Consider the following 21,838-nt stretch of genomic DNA (forward strand, 5'->3'; position numbering starts at 1 on the left):
CTGCGGAAAGATACGTCCCACCCACGACTGGGTTTGACAGTTCTATTGCGCAGATTTTAGTCCCCGCCTCCACTTCTAATATCGGGTGGTTCTTCGCTTGGAATGGCTCTGTGGTAAGAAGGAAACCTGTCTCCCTTTTCTTGCGCCCTCTGTCGACCTATGCTGAAATTGGTTCGGGAAGCCCAGTGAAGTAGGCATACCTCATTTTATTGTGCTTTGCTTTGTTGCTCTTCAAAGATACTGTTTTAACAAATTGAACGTTTGTGACAACCCTGCTTTGAGCAAATCTGTCGGTGCTATTTTCCCCAAGAGCACTGGCTCACTGCATGTCTGTGTCACATTTTGGTTAACACTTGAAATAGTTTAAACATTTTCATTATTGTATTTGTTAGGGTTATCTGTTAGAGTTATCTTTGATGTTACTATTACCGCTCGATGAGGGCTCAAATGATGGTTAGCACTTTTTTTTAGCAATCAAGTATTTTCATATTAAGGTATGTGCATTTTTTACACATGCTATTGCACACTTAATAGGCTACAGTACGGTGCAAATATGTTTTATATGCACTGGGATACAAAAATCCCCATGTGTTTGGTTTTATTGTGGTGATCTGGAACCCAACCTGCAACAACTCCAGGGTACGCGCCTACTTGAGTGGTGGGAGGCAAAACTGAGAGCAGAGAGGTTCTCTAAACTCTGATGTCACTAAAAAAATATAGCTGGAAAGAGTGTGCTAGAAATTCAGGTTCAACCACACCTAGTGCCCAGATCTTAGTTTTTAGTATCATACCCCAATAAAAGGAACAAGCATCATTAGAGAAATGTCTGGTTCTACACTGGGCCGGAAATGATACAAGATGAGCCTGGAGCATCTTGTAGTCACAGAAGGGAAGTCTCTCAGCCTTTATTTCTTTGTCTCTGTTTCTCTTACACATACACACACACACACACACACATGCGTACACACACACGATGGGTATGTCAAAGAGACACAGGTGCAAACTGAAAGAGCTCCCAATAGGCAAAGCTGGAACGATTTGAGCAACAAAGTAAGTAGCGTTGGATTATAACCCAGTCTATATAATATCCATGAGCCCATTATAATATAAATGAATGACTGAACAGATAAACGGCAGAGAATAGGCAAATATTTCATGCGTAATTCCAAATAATTTATCTGGCCATTCTGCCCTCAAGAAGATGGGGCATAACTCTTCATCCCTTAAGTGGGGACTGTGCACAGTGACTTCCTTCCACAGAGTACAGTATGGGGGAGGGCTAAGTATACAGTGGAGAAACCTGACAAACATTGTCAGCCAGGTGATGGAGGTTAACATCAGCAGTGACAAGTGACGTTGAGACTATGTACCCTTAATAACATGTGATGACAATGGCACTTCACCTCTGTGGTCTTCTTCCTTCTGATCATGAGAAAAATATCAGACAGATTCCAGCTGAGGCACATTCTCCAGAATACCTGACCAAGTTTCCTCATAACTGTCATCGGAAACAAGGAGTCTGAGAAACTGTCACAGCCAAGAAAAGCCTAAGGAAATATGACAACTAAATGGAATGCGGTGTCATGGGAGGAGCCTGGCACAGAAGAGGGACGTTAGGTAAAAACAAAGGAAATCTGAATAAAATATAAATTTTAGTTAATAATAATGTATCAATATTGGCTCATTAATTATAATAAATGTAGCAGGCTAATATAATAATAGGGGAAACTGGGTGTGGGGTATATGGAAACTCTGTTCCATTGGTCCAGTTTTTCTGTAAGTCTAAAAACTATTCATACTAAGCAACCTTCTTTAAAATTTTTTTGAAATTCCGGGGCCCTACCTCCAATGATTCAGATTATGAAAATCTGTGGTGGGGTACAGGAATATGCATTCTTTACAGGACCTCCAGATGGTTAGGAGGCAGATAATTCAGGCTTAAGAAAACTTATTTGGGGGTGGGGCTTGACTGAGGTGGGCAATTCACACGAAACCTTTGCTCCCCTCTCGTCTTCCATTCAAAGATTCTGGAGCACGCACCCGTGGTTGCCGTATTCTGACCACAGATAAAGTGGGGACGAGTCTGGATTACCACAAGCGGTTTGGGTTCTCTGTCCATGTAAGCAGCACTATTATAAAAGTTTCTGCTGGTTTTAAGCTGTTAAGTTTCAGCTTAATTTGTTATGCAGCAATAGATAATATACCAGCCAACCTTTAAGCCAGGGACTTTCACTTCCAGAGTCATCAAGCTTCACTTGTTACTCAGGGTGGTACCCAAACAGTGACAACAGTAGCACGAGTGCTCATTAAGTGGTGGCTGCTCAGTTCACGGGGTGCACCTGCCAATACCTAATTTACATTTTCTCATTAACAGATATATGGGGGTAAGCATTTTCCATCCCAGTTTACAGAATGAGGAAACTGAGACTCAAGACAAGGGAAAGTGACTTGCCCAAAGTCACAAAGAAGGAAGAGGAGCCAGAGTGTCAATTCTGGCTCATCTGATGTGGGAGCCCTCTCCCTTCACCGCGGTGCTTGAACTGCTTCAGACGCAGCTTCCTCCCCTGCCCCTCCTCCCACCCAATCTTTTCAGATTTGCTTAGCTGAAATGTGGCCCCTCTGTGAAACCTCCTACTACCCTCTCCCCTGCTCGCCCAGCCAGTCCCTCAGAAGGCAGCTCACACTGTTATAGACACAGTCACACCTCGAAAGCATCCATCCTCTGATGTGTCCCTCTTCCCCATCTAAGTTAATAGCATCTACTCAGCTGCTCAAACACCAACCCAGCCGTGCCAACCTCCATCTTTTTCCTTACCAGGTCTCCCTGTGATGTGTGGCCCATCAGTGAGTCTGAGTCTACTTCTAAGATGCAACCCTAATCCCTGCATTTCTGGCCCTCTTCACTGCTACCCCAGCCCAGGCCACCATCTCATCTCACCTTAGATCCTTCTAGCTACCCTCCAGGCTTCCAGTCTTGCCTCCCACAGCAACAAGAGCTTTTAACAACGTCCCCTGGCTCCCGTGGAATGGTCTGTGCTTTGGCACACAATGGCCTGGAAGCAGGTCTCAGCCTTGGCAGCCTTCTCAGTGTGGCCACCCACCTACTGCTGTCTGCCACACCCTGCCCCTCCCTTGGACTTGGCCCCCTGCTTTGCTTTCCTCGTGTTTCACTTTGTGTTGGACATGAGGTCTAATCACCCAGTAGCCATTTGTGCTTCCTCTTCTTTTCCTGGTAAACAGGATTCCAGTTTTGATCAGGTGGCAGTGAACTCGAGGAAACGCACTGGTTTTCCCCAGGCCTGGAGATAAATCTCGAGTGCCCAGAATGATGGCCATTTCCCTTCCCACGGGCAGGAATCAGTTTACAAAGAGCACAGGCTACAGTTCTGGCCGATGAGTCATGAAGGGCCTTCTGCTGGGGCCCTTTCCTCGCTCTTAAAAAAGGACACAAGGAAGGGAGACGTGCTCTTTGCCCTGCACCCTCAGAAGGGCTGAACGCTGGCGTGGGAGGAGGGGATTCTCACCTCCGCTGCAGGTGCTGACCTCCGCTGCAGGTGCTGGCCGCCGCCGCAGTCCTTGATTCACAGCTGAGCTGCTGGAACCAGTAGATGTCCGATAGCTTAAACCTACGCTGTTCTGTTACTATAACCAAAAGCATTTCCATGATTGGTATCTAAACTCATCTTTTTGCTGATTTATCATTGCTACCTTCCCACTGCTAAGATGAAAGATCCGTGAGGAGTGGGGCCTGGTCCCTCTATATCACTGTATTCCGGTCACACGGGTGGGGCCCTGTCTGGCACATACTACAGTAGGCGCTTAATAACTACCGAATGTATGAGGCCCCTAGCCCCTCCAGGGCAGGGACTCAGTTTGTTTACTCATCTCTGTGACTCCAGCGAGTGGCCAGGGCCCCAAAGCCTTCGTTGGATCAACAAGCAGGGGAGCCAGAAAACAGCTGCTTACGAACCCAATTTAATAAGATTTACAAGTCGACACGTACAAAAAAAACCCTAACAATGTACAAGTCACAGCAAGACTAGGGACTAAATCTGGAATGCAGAGAGACCCAGGTGAGGGGCCCCAGCGTGGTGCAGATCTGAAGGTACTTCCCGCTGATTCTCTACCTCTTGGCCTTGTCTAACAAGTGTAACAAACCCCAAACTGAGGCTGACATTTAAGAGCTACCCTGATGTAACCTGTTCCCTCCCAGCCTCTCTGCTCTAAGAGGAGTGGAACTGCAAAGAGGGGTGAGATGAGTGACTTAAAGAGAGTGGAGCCTCTGTTACCAGCTGTCAGGGACTTCACGGCGCCTGGGTGACTGGGTGCTTCTCCTGCCTGCTTATGGCCAAATGCTGCCGTGTCTGCAAGCTGGGCTGGCTGGTGGGGACAGTGAGGGTCGGGGAGGCAGAGGGGTACCCTGGAGAGGCCAAGGGAGACATGACAGGGCTGGAGGTCCCCTACTTGCTGCCTTGCCCCAACTTGCCATCTGCCTAGAATCACCACTGCAGGGGGCCCATGTCAGCCCCCATCTCCTCTTCCTCCTCCTCCTTCAGCTGGAATGGCTTCACAGGCCACTTCACCCTGACGATGGGCTCCACGTGGTCCTGAAGCCGGTGCCGTTTCATGTGGGCATTTCGACTCTTGATCTTGTCGAACACCCTGGAGTCACCAGAGGACACGGGGGTCAGAGCAGGGGGGAGGCAGGTTGCCCTGAGGGGGCTGAGGGCAGGCAGAAAGGGCACATCCAGGGAAAGGACCGGTACCTCTCACACTCTCTGCAGGGAAAAATGCCCTGGCCCTCCACGCTCCCCGGTGGCTCGGGGGTCCTCTTGGGGCCGGGGTTTGGGCTGGAGTTGAGGATGGACTCCCTCCTGTAACTCTTAGTCTTTATTTTTAGTTCGGGGGTTGGACGGTGGCTGGGTCTATCCCTTGGGCTGCAAGTGACCTGTGGAGGGGTCAGAAACGACGAAAAAGTGATGACCGACTTGCCACCCTTCTAAAGGAGAAGTGGGGACCCAGGGCACAAACATCTCCTCAAGGAAGCCCCTCCCGCAGGGTGCCCTCCCCAGCCCCTGCCCAGCTGGGATGGGAAGTGGGCATGAGGTCAGCACTGAACTCCAGAGCCCCTACACTGTGACCCTCTACCTTCGTTTCTGTCCTGTCTGCTTCATCTGGCTCTCTCCTGACCCTCTTTTCCAGCCCTGGGGCTCGGCCGCAGTCAAACTTGATCATTTTTTTCCAGATGTAATAATACTCAACACACTGGGCTACTGTTTTTGTCTGGATCTGGTGGAAGAAAACCAGAGCCGGCTATGGACAGCACCTCAGGAGCAACAGCGAGCACGGCCTTGAGGCCCCAGATCCCCTCCCCAGGGGGCCAGCCGCCACTTTTTGAAAGCCCTCCTGACATGTCTCTCCCCTGTAGCCTGGTGCTGGCATGCTCCTTTGCTGCAAGGTGCACGGAATCACAAAGTCCTTCCAGGGAATGAAGGTGTTCAAAGTGAAGCCACCAGAGCCAACATCATCTAAGCTTGCACGCTTTGAGCAACAAGGCCAGTGCAGGGGACCCTTCCGTAAGGGAAGATGCACACAAAGACACACACAAGGACGCCTGCCGTGACATCATGCCTAACAGCTACATGTCTACCGACTGGGACTAATGAAGCCAAATACCCTCACATGGTGACACGGTGGCTACCTCTCAGCCTTTGCAACAGCTAGGCGCAGCCCTATGGTACTGAGGGGTGTGGCCCACGAGAGGAAGAGGAGGTTTTGAGGGCATGGTTTGATCCTAGGGCATTCGGACCCTGCCATCTGCTCCTCCCTCCACTGAGAAGTGACCCTATTAATAATAACATCAGTAAAAAATCAAACAGCAGAGAAAAGTTAAACTGCTCAAGAAAGAAAACTCAGGAAAGTTAAATTGGCTATTTAATTTTCTTTTTCCAACTTGGTGTGTATTCACAAGCTATGAGTCCAAACAGTACATCCTCTGCCTAAGAAATATCACAAGGTTTAAAAAAAAAAGTTGGGTTTATGCTTCCAAACAAGATGGAGCAACAGGTATCAGATTTACTTTCCCATCCAAAACAGTGAGAAGAAACAGTCAAAATATAGGAAACAATCGTTAGTAAGACACTAGACAGCAGTCAAAAAAAGTCTTTTCTGAGAAAGAGAAAATAAACTACCACCATCCCAACTTGCAAACTTGAGAGAGTTTTCCCAGGCCATGGCCCTTGGTGGGGGATGAAGGCAGAGCCCCACGGACCCCCTGAGCTGAAGTGGAGTAGAGTGTGTGGGGAGACCAAGGTGGCCAGATGCACAGGATGAAGTCAGCAGAGAAGGAAAAGCTCCAGAGATCTGGAGAGAATTCCCCTTGAGTCTCCAGCCAAATGCTGAGCAGCATGTGCATATGAGAAGACTGCCCAGAGCTGGGTAAAGAACTATCCAGAAGGGTTAGTGGGAAAGGAACCTGTCACTTGCATAGGGCTCCGCAGAGTGCCTGCTCCTGCCAGCTGGGGTGAAACACCTCGTAACACATGGGCATTGGTAGAGCAAGGAGACAGGATTTGCCCCAGTGACGGGGAATAACTAGGCCGAGATGAAATGCTGTTCTGGTCCTATCTAAAAAAATCTAAAAGCAGTACCCCAAAGGAGCAAGTTGTGTTCAAGTAACTGTGTCCCAGAACACAGTTCAAGAATACCTATGAGAATGCAAAAATTTTTACCCAGCACCCAACAAGCTAAAATTCACAATGCCTGGAATCCAGTGAAAAATGACTAGATGTGCCAAGAAGCAGGGAAGTATGACATTAAGGGGGAGAAAAATCAATCCATCAAAATCAATCTAGAATGGACACATATGTTAGAATTAGCAGGGAGGGACATTAAAAGTTATCATAACTGTGTATGTTCAAAAAGTATCAGAGACACGGAAAATGTAAAAGAGACCCAAACAGAACTTCTAGAGGTGAAAACTGCAAAGTCTGAGATGAAAAATACACTGCATGGGATTCATGGCAGATTAGACACCGCAGAAGAAAAGATTAGTGAACTTGAAGACACATCAAAAGAAACCATCAAAAATGAAACACACAAGAAGAAAAAATCCATAAAAATGAAAAGCGCATCAGTGAGCTGTGGCACAACTACAAGAAGTCAGACACACTGGTGAGCAGAGTCCTCAAAGGAGAGGGAGGGATGGAAGAAGTATCTGAAGAAATAAGGCTGAATTCCCCCCAATTTAATGAAAACCATAAACTCATAGATCAGAGAGTCTCAACAAACCACAAGCATAAGGAAAAAAAACGAAGAAAACCACACCAAAGCACATCATAATTAAACTGCTCAAAACCAGGGAGAAAAAGAATTTCTTAAAAACAGCCAGCTGGGGTTGTGGGGCAGTGGCATGTTATACACAGAGGAACAAAGGCAAGGACATCAGCAGATTTATTGTTGGAAACAACAAAAGCAAGAAGAAAGGAGAGCAATAGCTTTAAATTACTGAAAGAAAAAAAAGGCCTGTAAAGATCAAATTCCATAATTAGCAAAGATATCTTTCAGAAATGAAGGCGAAATAAGACCTTCTTAAATATACAAAAGCTGGAAGAATTCATTTCCAGTAAACCCACACTATAAGAAATATTAACTGATTCACACTTCTTTATGGAAAATGACAGCAGATGGAAATATGGATCCACACAAAGGACTGCAGAGCAATGAAAATGGTAACTACATGGGTAAATATATGAGATTCCTTTTTATATAAAACGCTCTAAAAATTGACTGTTTAAACAAAAACAGTAACAATGTACTGCAGAGTTTATAACATATATACAATAAAATGCATAACAACAACAGTATAAGGGCCAGGGAGAGAAATGGAAGTATGCTATGCTACCATATGTTTTTCATTCTGCATATGAAGTGTCATCAAATCACATGAAGGCAGACTGTGGTAAGTTGATGATGCAAACTCTAAATGCTAAAGCAACCACCAAAATAATAGTTATGGCCAATGAGCCAACAAAGGAGATAAAACAGAATCCTATCATTGACTACATTAATCCCCCAAAAGGCAGAAAAAGTGGAAACGGGAAACAAAGAACACATGGGACAAATAGGAAACAAACACCAAGACAATGGACTTAACTATCTCAATACCACACTTCAAAATGAATAGTCTAAACACTTCAATTAAAAGGCTAAATGTTTCATATGGAATAAAAAAACAACGCCCACAACATGCTACTTACAAGAACACACCTAAAATATAAAGACACAAATAGGTTAAAAGCGACAAGATGAAAAAAAATACACCATGCTAACACTCATTATAAGAAAGCTGGAGTGGTTGGCTGTATTAATATCAGAAAAAGTAATTTCAGAGCAAAGGGTAATACCAGGGATAAAGAAACTCATTTCATAATGATAAAAGGGTCAATTAATCATGAGGAAATAATAATCCTAAATGTATGTATCTGAATCAGCTTGAAAATGTATGAAAAATGATAGAACCGCAGGGAAAGATAAATCCACAGTCCAATGGTTTTAGTAACCCATTCTCAGAAACTGCTAGAACAGACAGACATTAAAGGTGGGGAAGACCTGAAACCACTATCAGCCAGCTGACCTGACATTTATAGAATCCCACCCAGCAACAGCTGAATGTTCTAAGTATACTCAGAACATTTACCAGGATGTAGACCATGTTCTGGGCCATAAATAAGGGTCAGTAAATTTAAAAGGATTCAGGTCATACAAAGTATTTCTCTGACCACAAGGCCATTAAATTAAAAATCAGTAACAGAAGAACTCTGGAAAATCTTCAAATATTTGGAGACTAAATAACACACTTCTAAGTAACTCATAGGTTAAAAAAGAAATCAAAAAGGAAATGAAAAAGTATTTTGAACTGAATAAAAATGAAAACCGAACATACTAAAATTTATCTAAGCAGCACTTTGAGGGAAATTTATAGCACTAAACACCTATATTAGGAAAGAGGGAGGGTTTCAAATCAATGACTTCAGTGTTCACCTTCAGGAACTAGAAAAAGAAAAGCAAATTAAATCCAAAACAAGCAGAAAAAGGGAAATAATAACAGAGCAGAAATAAATAGACAAAATCAGCAAGACAAAACCTGGATTTTAAAGGAAATCATTAAAAGTTATAAACCTCTAGCCAGATTGATGAGAATGAAAGGACAAATTACTAATGTCAAGAGTGAGAATGGTGACATCACTACAGTCTGTAGATGTAAAAAGGATAACGTGAATAGTTTGAACAACTTTATGCTAATGTATCAGACAACTTAGAAGTATACAAAGTCCTTGAAAGACAAAAACTACCAAAGCTCACTCAAAAAGACACTGATAACCCGAATAGCCATGTATCTATTAAGTAAATTATATCTGTATTTCAAAACTTTCCCACAAAGAAAACTCCAGGCTTTTTTGGCTTCACTACCAAATATATAAGGAAGGAACAAAACCAATTCTAAACAAACTCCTCCAAAAAACTGAAAAGGAAGGAGTACTTCTCAACTCATTCCCTAAGTTCAGCATTACTCTGATACCAAAGCCAGACAAGGATATTACAAGGAAAGAACCTACAGACCAACAGTCCCTCATGAACATAGATGAAAAAAATTTAAACAAAACTTTAATGAATAGAATCCAACGATATATAGAAAAAGGACATTACACTCAACCAAGTAGAGCTCATTGCAGAAATGCGAGGTTGGTTTAACAATCCAAAATCGGTGTAATTCATCATATTAAACTAAAAAAGAAAAATTGTATGAGCATCTCAACAAGCACATAAAAAGCATTTGATACAATCCAACGTCCATTGCTGATATAAACTCTCAGCAAAGTAGGAATAAAAGAAACTTCTCTTCAATCTGACAAACAGTATCTACAAAATCCCTACAGCTAACATCATTAGAGGTAAAAGGTGGAACGGTGTCCCCTCTAAGAACATGAACAAGACAAAGATGTCCACTCTCACCACTTTTACTCAATGTGGTGCTGGTGGTTGTACAGTGCAAAAAGGCAAGAAAAAAAGTAAAGGCATCCAGGTTGGAAAGGAAGAAATAAAACTGTCTTTATTTGCAGATGATATTACTGTCTATCTAGAAAATCCCATGAAATCCACAAAAAAGCTACAAAAACTCATAAGTGAGTTGAGCAACATTTTAGAACACAAGATCAATACAAAAATCAATTCTACTTCTATTTGTACTAGCAACAAACCATTGGAAATTGTAATAAAAAAGAACATTTTACAACAGCATAAAAACAAGCACTACTTAGGAATAAATCTGACAAAAGGGCTGCAATACCTGTACACTAAAAACTTCAAAACACTGCTGAGAGAAATGAAAGATTTAAACAAACAGAGATATACCTTGTTCATGGGTCAGAAGACTCAATATTGTTAAGATAACAATTCTCCCCAGTTGACCTATAGAGTCAACATAGTACCAGTCAAATTCCTAGCAGGATTTTATTTTATTTTTTGGAAACTGACATGCTATTTCTACAATTCAGAGGGGAAGGGTACAGCTCAAGTGGTAGAGCACATACTTAGCACGTGAAACTTCTTGGGTTCAATCCTTAGTACTGCCTCTAAAAATAAATAAACCTAATTACCATCCCCCCGCCAAAATAAAATAATTAAACAATATAATAAAAATAAAAAATAAATAAAAAATTTTAAAAATAAATAAAACTCATGTGGAAATACAAAGGACCTAGAATAGAAAAAAATAACTTTGAAAAAGAATAACAAAGTTGAAGGACTCACATTTTCTGATTTCAAGACCTAGAATAAAGCTACAGTAATAAAGACAGTATGGTAATAGCTTAATAACAGACAAATAGATCAACGGAATGGAATAGAGCCCAGAAATATATGCGTATGTGTATGGTCAACTGATACTGAACAAAGGTACAAAGGCAACCGAGTAGGGAAAATAATGGTCTTTTTAACAAAAGGTACCGGAACAACTAAATACCCACATGCAAAAATGAACTTCAACTCACACCTCATACCACATAATAAAAGTCAACTTAGAATGGATCATAAATCTAAATATAAAACCTAAAACTATAAAACCTCCAGAGCATCTCATCCAGAAGAAAACACAGGGGAAAATCTTTCTGACTTTGGATTAGGCAGAGATTTCTTAGACGCAACACCGAAAGCACGGTCCATAAAAGAGAAACTAGTAAGTTGTGTTTAATCAGAATTTAAAACTTTTCTTCAAAAGACACTGTTAAGAGACTGAAAAGCTCATATAGGGAGAAAATATTTCCAAAGCATATATCTGGAAGAAGGTCCAGAACAAATAAAGAACTCCTACAACTCAGTAAAAACACAAACACCCCAGTAGTAACACAGGCAAATGAACAGACACCTCACCAAAGAAGGTGCACAGACAGCAAATAAGCACAAGGATGCTCAGCATCATTAGTCACTAGGGGAAGGGAGTCAGATGCTACTGTACACGCGTTAGAATGGCGAAAATTAAAAAGGCTGACCATACCGAGTGTTGGTGAGGGTGTGGAGCAACTAGAACTCCCGTAACCTGCTGGTGGGGATGTGAAATGGCACACCACTTTTGAAAAGTCTGGCCGTTCCTTAAAAACGATTAAACATACTTCTACCATATGATCCCCTCTCTCCCTTCCTAGGTATTTACCCCCTCCCTGCAAAACCAGTACATGTCCATACAAAGACTTGCACGTGACTGTTCACAGCAGCTTTATCTGTAATCCCCAGTAACAGGAAACCACTAACAGGTGGACAACTAAATAAAGGGCAGTCCGTGCACACAATGGAATATCCTCAGCAGCAGAGAGATGAGCTATGGGCACACACGACACCGTGGATGGGGCTCGTGATGCTGAGTGTGGGAAGCCAGACAAAGCAGATCACATGCTGTATGATTATTCCACTTAAGAAAACTCAAATAAATGCAAACTAACGTAAAGAGAGTAGGCAGGTGCTGACTGGGGGGCCGAGGCTGGCAGGAAGGAGGGGTTACAGAGCGACAGGAGGAAACTTTGCGGGGGGGGGTGAGATAGTTTCATTACCTTGATCATGGTGATGGTCTTACAAGTGTATAAACTTGCCAAAACGTCAAATCTTACACTTAAGATTATGGGCAATTTTGTGGACATGAGGTTTAAAAAAAGAGCAAAATAATCAGCAGGATATTAAATACATGATCACATCCTTTTTTGAGAAAGTGCATAGAAGTATGTAAAATCTGGATGGGCAGTAAATGCCTGTAACGTTATCAATCAGAAGTAGGACTGTGGGGAGGGGACTCGAGCAGGGGATGCATTTCTGTACTGCCTGGGGTTGTCAACCATTCACAATGCGAGCAGTGTGTCATCCCTGACAGGCCCAGCTGTGTGAGGAGGCCGTCTACACCTGCCACGTTCACCTTACCGTCTTGTGTATCAAGTAAAAGTCCTTCTTGTGGGCACAGAACGCCTTCTTAAAGAGCCTCTTCTCCACGGGGGTCCAGATGTCCGAACCTGTTGTGGAAAGAGCCAAGCGGGGAAGGACGTTTCTCCTCCTGGGACCACAGCCATGGCTGAAGTGCAGTCTCCCCTCCTTTTTCGAGCTGCCACTGCTGAGCACCAATTATGCCAAGATTTCTGCTACACCCCTTATTTACCTTATTCCGTACAATACTCACAAAGACCTTGCAGGTAGGAGCTATTAGCATCCCTACTTTACAGATGCAGCAACTGAGGCTTCCACTGGTTAACAGGCTTGCCCAGGGCAGGAGGGGGCCCCAGGCTGCCTGACTCCGAGGCTGGCATACCCAGCCGCTGACCCTGAGCCTGCCCCCACCTCTCCCTGGCATCTTTCTCCCAGCCGGGCAGAGACCATGGGGACACCACGGGAAAACGGTAAGGTAGGCTCCAACTGAGGCCCCCTGGAGGAGACAGGCCCTTCTGGGAAGGCAGGTGAAGGCCCCAGGAGAATTCGAGAGGCACAAGCAGAGCTTGCCATTGAAACTGACTGGTTCACAGGGGTCTCATGCAGGCCAATCCCTAACGATACCGGCAGCCCGGCTCTAGTCACCTGTGTAGCGGTAGTCGGCGAGAGGGTGAGTCCGCAGCTTTTGGGGTCCTTGGAGTAAGAGAGTCTCCAGGGCGACCTGGGACAAGAGAAGGGGCAGGCTACTCGTGGAGGGAGGGGAGGGGAGGCCTGCTTCTATTCTTTCATTCATTTGGAAAACACCTGCAGCCCTCCGGAAGGCCTTCCCTGCCCCAGGGCCATTCAAGGTTGATCCATGGTCGGACACCGGCCACCCCGGTTACCCGCTGGGGAACATGTTGCCTACAGCACTAAGCACCCTGCTGAGTACAGCTGACATTGTCTTTTTCCTTAACAAGATCTTCTTGATGAAGGAAACAGCGTGTGGACTTAACTCTGGCACAAGCTTATTTTTTCAAGGAGCAGCACTTGGAACAGCCCTGCCCTTGTCTTGCTCTCTTCTAAATTCTTCATAGCACTAATTATTATCTACCACTTAAAAAAAAACCCCACATTTCCTGTTTTACTCTTGTAAAATGGAAGCCCTGCAAAGAGAGGGCTTTTGTTGTAATTGCCAGCTTAACCCCAGTCAGGACTGGCTATGGAATCTGCTGGGCCCAGAGCGAGATGGAAACGCAGGGCCCTTGCTCCAAAATTATTGAGAACTTTAAGATGGCGGCAGCAGAGCATTAAACCAACAGTGGGCCCCACGCCCGGCCCCAGCCCGATACCATGACACTATCAGGTACTCAGGAGGACCCAGTAACTATGTGGCGATTACTCTGCTGAACACTCGCCATGTGCCAGCCACAGCCTCTCAGCTGGAGAAAAAGCCCCAGGTGGCACTGACTCTTGGGTCTCTTAACTCGGGAGATGTGACTTCCTCCCCCACAACAGAGTCAGACTTGAATATTTTCTAAACCTCAGGATTGTGAGGAGGGTCCTTGAAGGAGGCAGAAGCATTTCTGTTGCATCAGAGGTTTTCATACACTGGTTTTTAATCAAAAAGTTAAAGTTCAATTTAAAGAAAAAACAGATTAATGCAGGGCCTGAGTTGGTTCTACTGGCTCCCCTCCCCAGCACTGCTGAGAAATCTTGGAGGAGACCTGGTGCTGTTTCTGTGCAGATAAATAACTGATTAACTGAGCACATGTGTGCACTTCCTCTACATTCACAAGGACAGCAGCAACCCCAGGGCCACCCCCACACAGAAGACACATCGCATGTAACCAGAGCCCCTGGCCCCAGGAGAGCAGGGAGCTTCCCACGGTTCCTCTGTGCCCAGCCCTTGCCTCCACCTTACCTGAATGTTGCCCTGGGCTTCATGCAGGCAGTGCAGAGCGAGCTCCAGGTTGGTGCCCCCGCCCGGCATCACGCTGGAGCAGGCCACATTGCAGAGCTCAGTCACTGTTTCCAGCAAGCAGCCGGGCAGAGGGGGAGGGAGAGGAGACGCAGAGGTCAGCACGTGTCCGGGAGGAGACCTCCCCGACAGCACTGTCACCCTCACATCTCTGTTAAAAGCAGGCTGAGGGAAAGATGTACCAGGAGGAAGGCAGAAGCTCTGCTCCTGGCACCTGCCCTGGACAGCCTGGCCTGCTGCTGTGTGAAAGCAGAGGTGAGGACAAAGGACTGCAGCCCGGGAGAAGGACTCCTGGGCTGAAGGCTACCTCTGCACCTCACCCCCACCCTGGGGACACTGCTTCTTGGTCAAGGTGAGAACTGGGAGGAGAAACTCCTTGGAGATGGAGAAAGGCCCTTGGGAATTTGGCCCCCAAGTCTCAGCCACCTCTGTCCTGCGTTTCGGGATTGGTCATCACATCTCCCCATGGCTTCCAGACCAGAGAAGCTATGTGCTCATCGATTCCAGCCAGCGATCTGTCCTGGAGCTCTGGGATCTCAGCCTGAAACCGGCTTCCTATGTTGATGTGTCTGAAATGAGGCCACACACACGGACATACAAGACATACATGTGGGACTGAGATGGGAAGTAAAATAGAAGTGTGCGGGATGCCCTGCTTCGGGCCACAGCCCTGCTCTGTGGAAACCCTCCGCCACCTCTCTGACACGTGGAGTGTTCGTCACCCCGAGAGACAAGCGCAGGCATTCCAGAAACCTCTTGAGGGATATTGCCTTCCTTCCTCCGATTCTTCATCACCAGATTTCTGGCCTCAGGTGTCTCTCTTAGGGTCTAGGATGAGGGGTATGTGCTGATACCTGGCATGCTTCTACATCCAAGGTCACATCCATCTAGACACAGTCCATGGATACTCAAGAGTCTTGCACTGTGCCATCACCAATTCTACCTAGAACCCCAGGGTGCTAGGCATTCTGTCCTCATGGGCCCAAATGTGGTATGTCTGGACAGAAGGAACACTGGGGAACTTCCCACATCTACCCAGAGAAACCCACCATTTCTCTTCTAGAGAGACTCTGTATCTAGACCTGATCTTCCTGTGACCCTTGGGAAAAGGCACCCTGGGAAAAACCGACATTGGAATGTAAGGAGGGTCAAAGCATCTCCACTTTGGAAGGACCCTCAGGTTCTAAGTCTGCTCCAACTCACGGTTCAATGCTGATCTTGGTGTCGTCCTTCACCACACAGATGCCAAAAGAGCCTTCCACTTGATCTAGAAAACACACAAAGAAAAGCCTCAAGAAGACTGGCTAGAAGTGACCTAAGAGGCCCTTTCTGCTTGCCTTCCATGGCAGCTGAAAGCAGGCTCTTTAAGACTGCATGGTATGGAGTTTCCTCAAAAATTAAAAATAGAACTACCATATGACCCAGCAATCTCACTCTTGGGTATTTATCTAAGAGAATTGAAATCAAGGCCTCGAAAAGATATCTCAACTCCCATATTCACTACAGCACTATTCACAATAGCCAAGATATGGAAACAACGTAAATGTCCACTGACAAATAAATGCATAAAGGCAATGTGGTATAAACATCCAGTGGAATGCTATTTAGCCTTAAAAAAGGAAATTCTGCAATATGCAACAACATGGATGAATATTGGGGACATTATACCAAGTGAAATAAGCCAGTCACAGAAAGAGAAATACTGCATGATTTCACTTACATAAAGTATCTAAAGTAGTCAAATTCATATAATCAAAGAGCTGAATAGGGGTTGCCAGGGGCTAGGGGAGTGGGAAATGGAAAGTTACTAATCAATGGGAATAAAGTTTCAGTTAAGCAAGAAGAATAAGCTCTAGAGATGTGCTGTGTAACGCTGTACCTATAGTCAACAATACGGTACTGCACACTTAAATATTTATTCAGAAGGTAAACTGCAGGTTAATTGTTCATATCAAAATAAAATAAAATAAAATAATTGCATGGAAGGGGAATAAGACAACTGAAAATGTAGAGTAAGGAACTCGGCAAAGCAACAAATTAACTGATAAAAATTATTTTTAAAGATAGTACGTTAAAGTCTCTAGAAGTTGTCCTAAAGGCATACAGCATTTTAATAAGTACTCATTCAAGAAAACCTACTAAATCTTGGTAATAACAGTGGGAGTCTGTGGCATTAGAGCCATGGCCCACTCCCTTATCCACCTAGCCCCCAGCTCTGTATAACAGAACTCTACCCAGGTACATCCAGCCAAGGAGATGCTGGCTCCTTCTCCCCCCTCAGCTCCCATGCTTAAAGAATTAAAGGAAGATAAAATAAAAATTTCTCATCAAAGAGAGAATATCATTAAGAGGCAGAAATTATTAAAAAAAAAAAAAAAAGAACCAAAAGGAAATTCTGGGGTTAAAAAAGGTACAATAACCAAAGTAAGGCTTAACAGTAGATTTGCGCTGGCAGGAGAAATGATCAGCAAACTTGAAGATAGATCAATGGAGACTATGAAATCTAAAGAACAGAGAGAAAAAAGAATAAAGGAAAATGAAGAGAGCCTCAGAGACATATGGGATGTCATTAACTGCAGTAATATACGTGTAATGGGAGCACCAGAAACAGAGGGAAAAGGGACAGAAAAATATTTAAATTATTAATGGCTGAAAAGTTCCCCAATTTGATGAAAAACAATATATATAGACAAGAAGCTCTATAAACTCCAAGAAGGATAAACACAAAGAGCTATACATCCAGACACATCATAGGCAAAATGTTGAAAACCAAAGATAAAGATCAGATCTTGAAAGCAAAAAGAGAAACACAACTTGTTACATACAAGGGTTCCCCAGTAAGATGAACAGCTGACTTCTCATCAGAAATGATGGAAGTCAGCAGGCAGTGGGACAACATACTCAAACTGCTGAAAGTAAAAGTACTGTCAGCCAAGTATCTCATATCCAGCAAATTATCTTTCAAAAATGAAAGTATAATAAAGATATGCCCAGGTAAATAAAAATTGAGAAAATCCGTTGCTAGCAGACCTGTCTTATGAGAAATAGTAAGGCAGCCACAAAAAGGAATGAAGTTCTGATACATCCTGCAACATGGATGAAACCTAAAAACATTACGCTAAGTAAAAGAAGGCACTTGTAAAGGACCACACACTGTATGATTACACTTATGTGAAATACTCAGAGCAGCCAAATCTATGGAGACAGAAAGTAGATTAGTGATGATCTAGGCTTGTGGGTGGGGAGAGTGGAAAGAAGTGACTGCTAATATCTTCTTTTGGGAATGATGGAAATATCTGAAAATTGAAGGTAGTGGTGGTTGCACAGCTCTGTGAATATACTAAAAAAATTACATTATATACTTTAAAGGGATGAACTGTATGCTGTGTGAATTATATCTCCCTAATAAAAATAAATACTAAAGAACATTCTTCAGACTGAAAGCAAATGACATCAAATAGTAACCTGAATCCAAACCAAAAAAAAAAAAAAAAAAAGTAAAGCCCTGGTACATATAATTATATGGGCAACTATAAAAATAAGCATGATTGCATATCTTAATTGACTTAAAAAGCAATTGCATAAAACAGTATATGTTGTGGGCCTATAACATAGAAACATAGGTGATAGTAACAAGGAGCAGAACTGCACTGTAGCAAACAAATCACATCCCAGACAGTAACTCAAACCACGAGAATACGTGAAGAGATCAGAAATGGTAAATGAGAAGGTTAATATAACAAACTCTATAAATTATGCTTGCTTTCCTTTATTCTCTCAGGTTTTTTTTTTTTACAAGGATGAAACTTGAAAACATTATTCTAAACTAAGACACTGGACACAAAAAAAGTCACATACAGTCTGATTCCAATTATATGACATGTCCAGAATAGGCAGACCTACAGAGAGCAAAAGTACACTGGTAGACTGGTGGCTGCCCAGGGTTGAGGAGCTGGGGGCTAGGGGCATGTGCACAACTACTCATGGATACAGTGCACCTTCTGGGGGTGATGAAATGTTCTAAAATTAGACTGTGTGATGGATACACAACCCTGTGAATATACTGAAAAACACTGTACATTTTAAATGGGTAGTTCACATTGTGTGTGAATTACATCTCAATAAAGCTGTTTTAAAGATTACTTGAAAGGGCAGGCAGGAGGGTGGTTAGGCCAAATGGCCTCTATTTTCTTCATGGCTATTAAATTACAGGCACTTAGAAGGCTGCTGGTCCCAGATGGTCCTGGGATACTTCTGAACAGAAATGGTACCCAAGACCAGACCCGGGCAAACACCAGAGAGAATGGCTGGACCAAAATCTACAAGAGGGAGTGGACCCAGCCCGCCGCTGGCCCCCCGAGATGGTCAGAGATGGCAAGCTCCATCCTCACTCACCAAGCATGGTGCTGATGAGCCTGTCGGGACCGGCCTGAGCGGACGTGGAACAGAGGGTGTTGAAATACAGACCAGACCCCTCCCGGATGGGGCTGAGCATTGGGGGTGGCGTGTAGGGAGAGCACTGGAACAGTCCCTTCAGGAGGCGGTCCACTAGGAACACGGGAGAGCGCAGGCAGCTCTGGTGGCATCCTCCAGGGCCAGGCTCCCCACACGTGGAGGATGGAGGAGGGACGAACAAGGCCTTGGGCTGGGGGCGCTTCTTCCGCTTTCTGTGTTGGCTGCTCTCCTTGCTGTCTCTCTCTTCCCTGTCCTTCTCTTGTCCCTGGACAAGAAGAGACTTCAGAACCACAGCGGGTCACCTGAGGTCACCTGCCCCACAGCTCAGTCTTCAAGATGGCATGAGAGTGGGAAAGGGGTACTGACCAGAGACACACACCCAGCATGTCTGCACCCAGAGCCCCCAGCAGAGGAAGCAGAGCAGGGCCACCATGCTTGAGCCAGACCCTAGACCCGAAGTAGGGCGACGGTCAAGGTCGGAGCCTTCTCATGCACCCACACCTGCAAGGAGGGCCCTCACTCAGAGCATTTTGGAAACCATGTCAGTTGTTAAAATGACTGGCACTTAAAGAGTGGGGGCCAGAGATGCAGTGCAACAGTATGACAAAAGGAAAAGCTGTTCCCCTCAAAATGACAGAAGCTCCTGTGGGACAAACAATGGGATCATGTGCCCTGTCCCTGAGCCCAGCATGAACGTCTCCAGGTGGGGTCTTCCATTACGGCTTGAACTTACTATGCTCTCTCAGCTCCATGAAATCTCCCCTCCTCTCTGTCCATCTTACTCTTTCTCAGCCTCCAGGACTCAGCTCCACTACCGCCTCCTCCAGGAAGTCCTCCTTGACCTCCTCAGGCTCTGGCACCCCCATGGGGCTCCCACAGCTTTCTCCCCCCGCAAAACCCACACCGGGTTGGCACTGTCTGGGGATGGGTCTATCTACTCCGCTGGACTGGGAGCCCCAGGAGACAAGGGTGGGACTGTTGTGGTTGTTTTAGTGTCCCCAGAATGGCCCAGCACAGAGCCAGACACAGGATGTTCAGAGGAGGTTGAATGAATGAACGATCATGCAAACCAAGCTCTTCTGGGGTCAGGATTTTCTGAGGTGTTTGGTCTAGGCTTTTTCCATACTTCGCATGGGCAGGACTGGTGGACTGACCAGCACCCACCTTGGCCATGTTCCCTGGGGGGCGGTTCATTGGTGCCACAGGCCCTGACACAGGGACCACCAGAGGGGTTGCAGTCATGTTGTCCGAGGACTTCCTGGCTCCCAGCGGACTATGCTCTTCCCCCTCTGGCCTCAGCACCTGTCTTGGCGGCTTGCAAAACTCCGTGCCAAACACCTACACACAGAGAAGAGACAGCCCTTTAAGAGGAACAGTAAGCAGGGAGCAAAGAGTCCCTCCAGAGTAGCAGGGCCCTGACTCCTGCCCCCCAGCCCCACCCCCAGGCTTCCCTCAGGAGGACATCTCCGTCCTGAGATGTCACTCCTCCGCAGTCTGTCGGAAACCCGGTGAGCACAGAACCCCTTTCCCGCCCCTTCACCTGCTGCTCCTGCTTCCCTCGAGGTGACGGCCACTGGTCACTGTGAAAACACATGTGGCTGCTCAGCCCTTTCTCTGTATAAAACATCTGGCTGCAATTCTTGCAGATGTAAGTGCCCCTTGGCTCTGCCCAGTCTGCAGGGCCACCACTGTGCTGGTTGCTGCAGGGAGACATGTCAGGAGGGAAGAATGGGAGAATGAGACTTCATCCCTGAACACTGACCACTGACCACTCTCCATGAAGCTGAAGAAATGGAGACGATCCCCTGATTCTCCACGGCCTGGGGCAGGCCCCTTCAGGAGGGAAGCATCTGGAGCTCATTCACCCAGGCCAGCATGCCAAGACCACCAGAGGACCCCTGAAGGGTTGAGCTTCTCAGTGAGGGCAGGAAGGGGCTTCTGAACTTACCATCCACCTGCCATGTTCTCCTCCTTCATCGGATAGGGGAGCCGGTAGATGTTTCCGCCCTGAAGATGAAAACATATCCAAGCCAACATGTCAGAAATGAGGCGTGAGAGAAAACAGAGAAAGACAAGTGATACCATATGATATCACTTATATGTGGAATCTAAAAAAATGGCACAAATGGACTTATTTACAAAACAGAAACAGACTTAAAGACATAGAAAACAAACTTATAGTTACCAAAGGGGAAAGGGAGGGAGCGATAAATTATGAGTTTGAGATTAGCAGATACAAACTACCATATACAAAATAGATAACAAAGTCCTACTGTGTAACACAGGGAAACATATTCAGTAGCTTGTAATAACCTATAATGAAAAAGAACATGAAAAATAATATATAGAGGTGGGTATAGCTCAGTGGTAGAGTGCATATTTAGCATGCACAAGGTCCTGGGTTCAATCCCCAGTACCTCTATATAAAATATATATATACATATTATATATATATTTTATATGTATACACACACCCATTTATATATGTATAACTGAATCACTATGCTGTACACCTAAAACTAACACAACACTGTAAATCAACTACACTTCAATTACAGAAACAACAACAAACAAGTGTTGGTGAGGATGTGGAGAAAATGGGGCCCTCATACACTTTGGGTGTGAAAATAATATGTTACAGCTCTTTGGAAAAGTTTGGCAGTTCCTCAAACACGTAAACAGAGAGAGTTACCCACTGACTCAGAAGTTCTATTCCTAGGTTATTTCCTAAGAGAAATGAAAACATATGTCCAAACAAAAACTTGTACACAAATATTCACAGCAGAGTTATCACACTGGCCAAGAAGTTAAAACAACCCAATGTCCATTAACTGATGAATGGATAAACAAAATATGCTATATTCATACAACAGATGATTACTCAGCCACAAAAAGGAATGATCCACTTTACAACACGGATGAATTTGGAAAACATCATGCTAAGTGAAAGAAGCCTAG

General features: G+C 44.9%; 1 protein-coding gene across 1 annotated transcript in view; it reads right to left on the reverse strand.

Moving 5' to 3' along the window:
- Positions 1-3,997: 3,997 nt before the first annotated feature.
- Positions 3,998-21,838, reverse strand: part of ZNF541 (zinc finger protein 541) — a 31,037-nt gene continuing 13,196 nt past the window's right edge. The window contains exons 5-16 of the mRNA XM_010991684.3: positions 20,829-20,887; positions 20,421-20,580; positions 20,045-20,218; positions 18,821-19,145; positions 15,629-15,692; positions 14,852-14,994; positions 14,369-14,472; positions 13,111-13,186; positions 12,466-12,554; positions 5,149-5,289; positions 4,767-4,948; positions 3,998-4,662 (exon numbers count right to left, since the gene is read on the reverse strand). Of these exons, the coding sequence (XP_010989986.2) occupies positions 4,500-4,662; positions 4,767-4,948; positions 5,149-5,289; positions 12,466-12,554; positions 13,111-13,186; positions 14,369-14,472; positions 14,852-14,994; positions 15,629-15,692; positions 18,821-19,145; positions 20,045-20,218; positions 20,421-20,580; positions 20,829-20,887 (1,680 nt within the window). The 3' untranslated portion in view covers positions 3,998-4,499. The remainder of the gene's footprint in view (positions 4,663-4,766; positions 4,949-5,148; positions 5,290-12,465; positions 12,555-13,110; positions 13,187-14,368; positions 14,473-14,851; positions 14,995-15,628; positions 15,693-18,820; positions 19,146-20,044; positions 20,219-20,420; positions 20,581-20,828; positions 20,888-21,838) is intronic.

This window comes from Camelus dromedarius, chromosome 9 (assembly GCF_036321535.1).
Source record: "Camelus dromedarius isolate mCamDro1 chromosome 9, mCamDro1.pat, whole genome shotgun sequence".
Classification (NCBI taxonomy): domain Eukaryota; kingdom Metazoa; phylum Chordata; class Mammalia; order Artiodactyla; family Camelidae; genus Camelus; species Camelus dromedarius.